The sequence below is a fragment of the Mercenaria mercenaria genome, chromosome 1, assembly GCF_021730395.1.
Source record: "Mercenaria mercenaria strain notata chromosome 1, MADL_Memer_1, whole genome shotgun sequence".
Classification (NCBI taxonomy): Eukaryota; Metazoa; Mollusca; class Bivalvia; order Venerida; family Veneridae; genus Mercenaria; species Mercenaria mercenaria.
The window spans coordinates 9,769,489-9,779,894 of NC_069361.1; the positions used below are offsets into that span (position 1 = coordinate 9,769,489).

The 10,406-nt window shown below is 32.6% G+C and overlaps 1 protein-coding gene across 11 annotated transcripts in view; it reads left to right on the top strand.

The window, feature by feature from the left end:
* Positions 1-8,527, top strand: part of LOC123545021 (RNA-binding protein Pasilla-like) — a 53,721-nt gene extending 45,194 nt beyond the window's left edge. For all 11 annotated transcript variants that reach the window (XM_045331243.2, XM_045331240.2, XM_045331241.2 and 8 more), the window contains one exon: positions 335-8,527. In XM_045331243.2, coding sequence (XP_045187178.1) covers positions 335-1,479 — 1,145 coding nt within the window. In that variant the 3' untranslated portion in view covers positions 1,480-8,527. The remainder of the gene's footprint in view (positions 1-334) is intronic.
* The last annotated feature ends 1,879 nt before the right edge of the window (positions 8,528-10,406 follow it).

The following is a 10,406-nucleotide window of genomic DNA, read 5'->3' on the forward strand; positions in this document are numbered from 1 at the left end:
AAGATCTCTATCAACTTCATTAATTTGCAAGATTGGTCAAGTAACATCAGACTGATAAGCCTTGATATAGTAAAATTGCGATATTTCACTTTAAAGTACATAAATTAAAACCTGAAGTAACCAACTGGAACATTTATTCAGGTGTGCAGTATAGGGCCACCATGGCCCTCTTGTTTTAATTTCAGCTGTTGAAGTAATACAGTATCCTTTTTGGAAGGAAAATAATATAGTTGTAGTAGAATTCTACTTAAGAAATTAATATTATGTAAGTTCTGTACCATTAATACCTGTTGAGTTTAAAGTAATGCTATTTTTTTTTTTATCTGTATTTCAGGTGATTTAGAAAATAATAAAAAAGCTGTGGACCTGATATTACAGAAAATTGTTGAAGATCCACAGAGTGGTAGTTGTCCAAATATAAGCTATGCAGATTACACCGGCCCGGTGGCAAGTGCGAACCCAACAGGGTCACCGTTTGCCAACACAAACTTCATGCAGAACCAAACACAAGAATTAACTGGTGTTAGTAATAACAATTTTGCTGGTGGTGCTACATTTGGTTTCGGATTTAATCCAAATGCATTCGGAGGTAATATGGGAGGAGTACCAAATATGAATATAGGAAGTTTATTAGCAGGCGGAGCGATAACTCCTGCTGCATTAGAAAATTTAAGAATGACATTGAGAAGTAGTGGTTACTCGGACCAGGCTACAGAAGAAATAAGTTCTGCTATGAACACGCTTGCAAATTATGGTATTTTAGGAATGGGAGTAAACATGGGTGGACAGCAACAGAATGTTCAGCAGGCTCAACAGATGAGTCTGACTAGTGCACAAGCGCAGGGGATGATGACAACAGCAGCTGGTACTCCGTCACAAAATCCCCAGCAAGGTTATATGATGAGTACTCCCACATCATCTGGAAGTCTTTTTGGACCAGTTGGTAGCGGATCATCAGGTTTAGGAAGTTCAGGGTCAACGGCGGCCAACTCTAGTCTGTTTGGAAGCTCTTCTCCGAGTATGCAGCAGGAGCGATATGGTGGAAGTCCAATGTTGAACGAATCATATACAGCCCCTGGCTATCCAGGTGCACAACCAGGATTTGCTCCGCAGCAATTAGCTGGGGAGAGATCACCAAGTATAAACATCAACCAGAATTCATTTGGTTTGGGAACTGGAATGTATAGTCCTACTGAAGGGGACAAATCAGCCACGGCTAAACAAGATTTAGAAGTTCCAGAAAGTATAGTAGGGGCCATTTTAGGCCCAGGTGGAAAAGGAATTGTTGAATTACAGCAGTATACTCAAACCAACATACAGATCTCGAAGAAGGGTGTTTATATGCCTGGCACGAGAAATAGAATTGTTACCATTACTGGAACCCCAAACAACATCACTAAAGCACAGTATCTTATACAACAACGTATACAACAAGAAGAAATTAAACGCGCTAGACAAGCACAAGCTTCTGCTCGCTAGGATTTATATAATTTCTTAGGCTTTAAAAACTGATTTACACCAATATTTAAACTAACATTAACTTCTCATCATTTTTGTGTAACTCTTGAGGCATAGTCAAGTGCACTACAGTGGCGATAGATTCGCCATAGACTCTTCTGATATTCTTTTGTAGCCATGGTGACCTGAACTCACTTGTGCATGCCATTTTGATTTGATGTTGATGTAATAGTTTCACCTGCATGCTTTCGTCTATTATAGTGGACTATATAAATTATTCAAGTGGACTTGCGGTTATTGTGCATATGTATATACATAGGAGTATAGGTACAGATCTCTCTTCGCCATTTCTTAGTACACATGTACTTAAACCATCACAGAGCATCGTAATCATCACAGAGGATTGGTTCATTTTTATCATGGAATGTTCCATTTTTTTTCGACTTGAGGTAATGGAGGATGTAGTTATTATTATGATGTGTAAATATTACAAGAGCTGTTTCAGGAGTCATGGGTAGTACACCCATGTGTTTTAGTTTGTCATAAGTGATAGCATAGCATTTTATCTTGCATAAATAAGCACCTAAAACAGTGACTGTTTTATTCATGATTGTTGTGGAATTTTGTTTTGTTTCTCCACTTTAAAATTATTATTGAATTAATTTCTAGGGATGAATACACTGTATGCATTGTAGTTAGAGGTTTTTTTTGTTTATAGTAGTTATTCAATCTAAATATAGATATTGTATTATGATATATACATATTATATAGACCTATGAATAGGATAATATAATAATTTGTTAATATATAATTGTTTAGTCAAATTTGTTAAATCTTATTTAAGTACCTTGTTATGGAGCTAATGTTTTACAGACTTATGTATAATCACGATTCTCGTGCGTTTTGCGTGTGTGGTATCTATATTAATTTAATACCAGCCCAAGTGTGGCTCTTGTGTAGTATTTTTGTCTTTTTTTATCTTTTTTTTTTTTTTTAATTAGTGATAACCCACATTGTTAAGCTATTGCTACAGACTATAAGACACTCACTATTCAACAGCATGGCATTCTGGGAGATCCACTGAAAGTAAACAAGCACTTAATTTGTGAAGAAATTGCAGTAGTTGGGGTTTTGCTATCACTAAAAAATATGGTATCACATTTTTTTTTTACTATTAATTTTTCCCCCCAAATTCACATTTTTTTTGATAAAACAAAATCAGGTTTGCAATTGTAAAAAAGAGCACTATGTACTGATGATAATCAGTAATAGTTTAGAAAAATAAAGTTGTCGTTTTTGTATAGTTGTAAACTGAGCTGGATATTTTTTTTGTTTTGTACAACTGAAGTAACCTCATTCTTGTCTGTGTTAGAGGCCGATGTTATAACCAGAAACTATGTATTGTTTCTTAGAAACATGTAACGGGTAGCTGTTTATTTCTGTTTACTTTCGTGTGAGCCGACTAGAACATGTTATTTTCCCTTTCTCCCTTATACTTCAATCCTGGTCATTGATTTTTTTCCAGAAATATTTCTATAACTAACTGCTGCCGTTCTCAGGCAGCGACCTACGGATAATTTCCTTGTCTACGTTTTTACTTGCTTTTATCAAGATGCATAGTGACTGTAATGTTGAGAAATATTGTTTTTAGTTCTTAAATGATTGAAGTATTAGGGATATTTCTTCTTTTTTTGCCTATTTTTGTTTCACTTTGTTGTTATAGATCATATAAAACAATGCACATTAGTTTTATTCGTCAAATAATATTTATCTTCAACAACAACACTATGAGTTTCTCTTGAAACACTAAGAAAGAAAATTTACAATAATGGGCAAAAACAAAATTATGAAATCAAAGAACTTGTTGATAATTTTAATATTTGATGATTAGAAGTAGTGTACTTGGTGTTATATCTTATTAAAAAAAATATTGATAACTTCAGCCCATGTGTTTATATGTCATTAGCTATTAGCTATTCATTGATATTGTTATTCATCACTCAGAATCAAGCCAGTGTTAAAATATTACTGCTCGCCAGAGTTTAGGCAGCTATAAGTTGTTTTTACAAAAATATGGAAGAGGAGAAAGAGTTTATTTTACCTTGGGTTATGCATAGCAGTATTTGGCTGGTGTTTTTTTTCCTGCAAATCAAATGTGATTTGTGCTGTATTACATAGCAAACTTCAAATTTTAAAGGCACATTGGGAAATTAAGTAAAAAGATTATGATTTTGACATTAAAAGATACAAAATGAGCCTTCTTTTGGCTGTATGAAACTGACAATACATTCTGAATATCCAGTTCCCCAGAATTTGAAGTTTAAAAATGACTTACGAACTAATGGGATTTTATTATGAATAGTAGATCAGTTGCATTGTTACAGAATTACTATTTAGCTGCTTAAACTTTGTTGAGTAGTGTAAGAAATACATAGTCCGTTGTCACCAGCTACTAGGTCTTTCAGATCATTTACCTGGAAACGTGGTCAGTGCACGTGATATATGTGGTCAGTGCACAAGATATATTTGGTCAGTGCATATGATATACAATGCAAACAATAAATGCATGTGATATATGTGGTCAGTGCATTTGATATATTCATTCAGTGCACTTAATGTGTTTTCAGTGCACATGAAATGTTGTCAGTGCACAGGATATATGTTCTCAGTGCATGTGATAGTTGTGTAAGGATGATTGAACATGGATGCTAGAAAGGGGTGGGGTGGGGGTGAAACTATGATACCAGCTTGGTATAATATATACATAGCATCGCTTAAAGCTATTAAAACAACTGTGATAATCATTATTAAATGTTAATATATCACCAGTATAAACATACAACCTGAAATGGGCCTGCCTTTTCTCATTCACATTAATAATCACAATTTTAAATGTTTTATTGAATTTTATTATAAGATTATAACTTTATGATTGTTTGATCAATATTTTAGCCTTCATAAGGTCATACATGTAAATATAGCATCTTGTTTCATCCAGAATTTTGTACCATCCAGAAAATGTGCTAGTTGGTGCAGTCCATGTTGATACAACATACCTCTATATAGGTTGTGCCATAGGCTCATTGAAACAACACTGTTTTAGATTTTATGAATTTACAATAAAAATTGTTTTAGTTATATTTTGTCTCAGTAAACAGAAGAGAAAATTCACTTTTAAAAGTTTTAGAGACCACAAGCATTGTCCTAGAATTTCATTTCCATTCAATTGTAATTTTTCTATGCAAGTTAGTTCTATTTTGCAGAGATATTTATAAATAACTATATATGACTTAAAAGGAGAGAACCCCACCCCTAGCACTGTTTGTTGTACAAGGGAGACAACTCCTGGATAGAAGTGAGGTTATGTGTGAATACATTATTGTTTCATTACTTTTACAGGGATTATATACGTTATTATTATTTATTTTTTTCTAATAGACCAAGAAATTTCTTCAACAAAAGAAAAAAGAAAACGAGAAAAAAAGCTTAGATGCTAGAATTTTCAAGTGCTTAACTAGTACTATTTCTTGGTCTATTGGTGTTGGTTTTTTTGTTTGTAAATAGAGAGATATCATTATAAGAAGTTACTGTACATTTATTCAAGACACTTCTTGTATTAGAATTATATTTGAAAATGATTTATCTATTCAGAAAAAGTAATATATAGTGCTTTATATTTACTAATTTTATGCTTGTTTCGTTTTAAATTTTGTTTTGCTAAGAACTGAAGCATAAGACAGTTGCTGAGAATTGTCAGTTATGTAGACAAACCAGTTACATACTAGTTCTTGCATTTGAACATTATCTGTATAGTTAATGATTGTTACAGAGTCAGATTAGTTTGTTTTACCGCACAATCTTGTGAGGGCTTTCATATGAAAATGTTAGAAAATAGTATTACTACATTTCGTTCATGTGATTATTTTAACAAACGTGGTAATTTGTTAGTTACCAGCATTTTTCATATAATGTTAATTTCTGTTACAGTTGTAAAACAGTTAATTAATCAAGCTGTATTCAGTTAGGTTTAACCAGATATTACAGCTGAAGACAGTCAATTCATACCAGCATTTACAGGCAGCAACTCATTTCCAAGGTTCTGTAGAAACTGCTAGGTTTAAATAAATTTTTTAATGATCAGGTAAACTTCAGGAATTACTGTATTAGTTACTTCACCCCACCCACACAGATGACCTTCATTTTCTTATCTTAGTTACTCATAAATAGTCATGACCTTCTCTAAAAAGAAAATAAAAAGATCACACATTGTAAAATTTCTTATTTGCATTTTCAGATATTTCAAGGTCATACTAATATGACTTAAATCATTGAAGATGACCATTAATTAATTAATTTTTGATTACCCTTTAATTGAAAAGCATTAATTTTGTATTTTAGATAAACTTACATATTACCCCATTGGGAATAGAAATTAATTCTAGAATCTACTGTCTCAGTTCATACAGTTACCTGGTGCATTAGGCTGCCTGCAACTGATGCATGAAAATTCAGCAGGAACTTATGGAATGGATATTGCCTGCAGTGACATTGGCTGGAGGTTGTTCGTTTGTAAAAGCTTTCAGTTATCGGTGTTGTTTAATTGTTAAGTGCATGAAGAGAATTCAGAACATAACTGGACAAGTTTATAGGTACAAATAGTATCAAAGGTAGTTAATTCTGAATTAGCAACTGAATGGAAGTGATTTAGAAATGCTACAGTTTTCTACCATGTATCATTTTATTCAGATTTTGAAGTTCTTTAGGACTTACTTCATTATATTTATAGTAAATGTTAATCCATTAGATGGTTTTTACCTGCAAATAATTTTTAGGTTTTCTGACTTTATTATTGTTTAATTGTAATTTTAGAGAATTTTTGATAGTTTAGCCTCGAAAATATTATTTCAGTCAGTCATATTGATACAACGTCTATAGAATTCTCATACAGAAATTGTTTAAATATGTGTATACATTCATCAGACAAAATTGAGAAAATCTAAGAATTATTTGTATGGTGTTGTTTATTGTTTATAATTACATCCCTTTATCAGTAATGATCATTAATGTATGTATCACTTTGACCTCAGATCTGTTCATCAAGCCAGTCTGTATACTCCCAGTCTCATTTTTCTTTGATAAAGAATAAAAAAGGAAACATTTGTATTTGCTAACTTGTATGACTAGATTTTTCTTGACAAGAATTGTAGTCTAAATTGGGTTTACGGTCAGCATATCTGTAATATTGTTGTTTGCTGTAGAAATGTGAAAATAGCAGGGTCTGCAGACTGGTTTGTTTTCACATATTTTCATAGTGTGTTTGGACCGGTTCTCCTGGTATGTTCTGGACCAGTAGACTGGTTATTTAGGACTTGTGTATGTGGTATTTGCATTTATATCTCCATGACGTCTTGTTTTGTTACTATTTATAGATCTGAGGATCATGAAACTTTTCTTTTTCGTTGTGCCAGTCAGGCAGTGTTTCTCAAAAGTAACATCCTTTAAAATCGTGTTGAAATTTAAAAATTTTCCATTGACAGCTGTTTGGAAATTGATATTAGTGAAAAGAAATGAAGAAAATGAAGATTAGACTACTTAATTTGGTGACAAGATTATATGCAAAATGCACTGAAGTCTGTGACACTGAAGAAAATGTAAAATGTTACTTTTATGAACATCTTTCGACTGTTTTGGTTGGTTACCAAGCTGGGTGCATTATATAAAATTTAATGCAAGATTTCTAAGAATTGTGCATGATTTTCACTTGGACTCGAGTGAAAAATAATCAAGGCGACTCTTGGAATATTGTCTTGTGTTGTTGGTAAAATACCTCGCAATACCCTGCGTATTTAACAAATGTGATAGGAAGGTGAATCATCATTTTACATACTGTTGTCACCAGCCATGATTTATCACCACATAAAAGATCTATTTTAACTCTTACAAGCTTAAATTTAGAAAAGTTAAACCTTTAATTGTGGTTTTTATCCAAGCAAAATACTTTTTATTGTCATTTAATCTTGGTTCAAATGGGCATTTGTTTAAGATATTCTTTAAAGCTTTATTTACATGTGACCTTAAGTGATAAGTCATGGCGTAACTTTCATCTGTAAGAATACCGTTGGTTTGTGCCAAATAACATTCCTCATTAATACACAGGTAGATTTTACTTAGCTAATCATGGGAATTTCACATTTGTTATTATCTATTTATTTATTTATTTATAAGACTGTGATAAACTCTTCAATTTTTGCATAGAAAGTAAATTCATCTGTAACAGTTCACACCCCACATCCTCTGACTGGGTTCAAATGGGTGTGGTCACCATTAAATGTAGTTAGTTTCTCACACATTTTTCTCTCATGACTTCCCCCTCCTTATAAAGAGAACCATTTTTTTTTGCACAAAACAAAGTTACTAAGTCTTTCAGTAATGTGCTACGTTTGTTGCGTCATAAGTTTCACATTTGTTAATACATTTTCTGTGAAGTGGTTGGCTGTCACTGCTTGATTTGATCAAACCATCGTAATTCCAACTTTCTGTGAAAGTAAACTACCATCAAGCTGTTAACTAGAAGTCCAGTCTTTTATCACTTATTTATTACATCATATTTTTCAGTATTTAATATCATATACTTCTTGACTTGAAAAGTCATTCTTTGTAGACTATTACATTGGAACTATAGGTGGCAAATTTTCGAATGTGATCTTGTTTCATACAAGGACAGTCAACCATTGTAAATTCCACACAGCAAAATAGAGGTGGAAACAAAATATTATGAAAAAATATTCATTTTTAACATCATTTCATTTTCGATGGTATAATATCTGGTTGTCTTAACAACCGTTGTTATGCCTGGTAGTCATGGAAATGTGGTTATGCAGATATTCCTGCAAATACCAAACTGCTCACCTGTCAGATTGTCTTAAAGGGAATAAAAACTTGGGCTGAATAGAAACACATTTCTTCGTTTTCATTTATCCAACATTAATTGTGTTATTGTTGTATTTATTTCACTATAATATTAAACAAATTGTAAGCTGACCTGAATAAAAACTCTCAGAAAGACAACATTGAATCAGTAGTCCTTTAGTTGCCATAGCAGTGTAAAACATTCAGCATGAAAACATGGAATCAGTAATCCTTTTGTTGCTCTACCAGTGTAAAACCTTGGCATAAAAGATTGAATCGGTAGGCCTTTAGTTGCCATAGCTTTATAAAACTTTCAGAAAGGCAACATTGAATCAACAGTCCTTTAATTGCCATAGACATTGAATCAACAGTCCTTTAGTTGCCATAGCTTTATAAAACTTTCAGAAAGGCAACATTAAATCAACAGTTCTTTAGTTGTCATAGCTTTTTAAAACTTTCAGAAAGGCAACATTGTATCAACAGTCCTTTAGTTGTCATAGCTTTTTAAAACTTTCAGAAAGGCAACATTACATCAACAGTCCTTTAGTTACCATAGCATTTTAAAACTTCCAGAAAGGCAACATTTAATCAACAGTCAGTCAGTTACCACAGCCTTTTAAAACTTTCAGAAAGGCAACATTGAATCAATAGTCCTTTAGTTACCATAGCCTTTTAAAACTTTCAGAAAGGCAACATTGAATCAACAGTCCTTTAGTTACCATAGCCTTTTAAAACATAGAAAGGCAACTTTGAATCAACAGTCTTTTAGTTGCCATAGCTTTATAAAACTTTCAGAAAGGCAACATTAAATCAACAGTCCTTTAGTTGCCACAGATTTTTAAAATTTCAGAAAGGCAACATTGAATCAACAGTTCTTTATTTGCCATACATTTTTAAAATTTCAGAAAGGCAACATTGAATCAACAGTCCTTTAGTTGCTATAGATTTTTAATATTTCAGAAAGGCAACAGTCCTTTACTAATAAACTTTGATAATGTGGCAGTTGACCTCATTACAATTGACACTGTTTATTCTTCAATTCAGGTAAATCCAATATTTGCTTTACAATGGATCTATGACGGATTATCTTCGAACACCCCTGAACTTACTGGACTCAACTGCCACATTATCAAAGCTTATTAGTAGTTGCCATAGCTTTTTAAAACTCAGAAAGGCAACATTGAATCAACAGTCCTTTAGTTGCTATAGCTTTATAAAAATTTCAGAAAGGCAACATTGAATCAAGTCCTTTAGTTGCCATAGCTTTATAAAAATTTCAGAAAGGCAACATTGAATCAACAGTCCTTTAGTTACCATAGCCTTTTAAAACTCAGAAAGGCAACTTTGAATCAACAGTCTTTTAGTTGCCATAGCTTTATAAAACTTTCAGAAAGGCAACATTGAATCAACGGTCCTTGGTTGCCATGGCTTTTTAAAACTCACAAAGGCAACATTGAATCAACAGTCCTTTAATTGCCATAGCTTTTTAAAACTCACAAAGGCAACATTGAATCAACAGTCCTTTAGTTGCTATAGCTTTATAAAAATTTCAGAAAGGCAACATTGAATAAACAGTCCTTTAGTTGCCATAGCTTTTTAAAACTCAGAAAGGCAACATTGAATCAACAGTCCTTTAGTTGCCATAGCTTTTTAAAACTCAGAAAGGCAACATTGAATCAATAGTCCTTTAGTTGCTTTAGCTTTATAAAAATTTCAGAAAGGCAACACTGAATCAAGTCCTTCAGTTTCCCTAGCTTTATAAAAATTTCAGAAAGGCAGCATTGAATCAATGGTCCTTGGTTGCCATGGCTTTTTAAAACTCACAAAAGCAACATTGATTCAACAGTCCTTTAGTTGCTATAGCTTTTTAAAACTCACAAAGGCAACATTGAATCAACAGTCCTTTAGTTGCTATAGCTTTATAAAAATTTCAGAAAGGCAACATTGAATCAAGTCCTTTAGTTGCCATAGCTTTATAAAACTTTCAGAAAGGCAACATTGAATCAACAGTCCTTTAGTTGCCATAGCTTTATAAAAA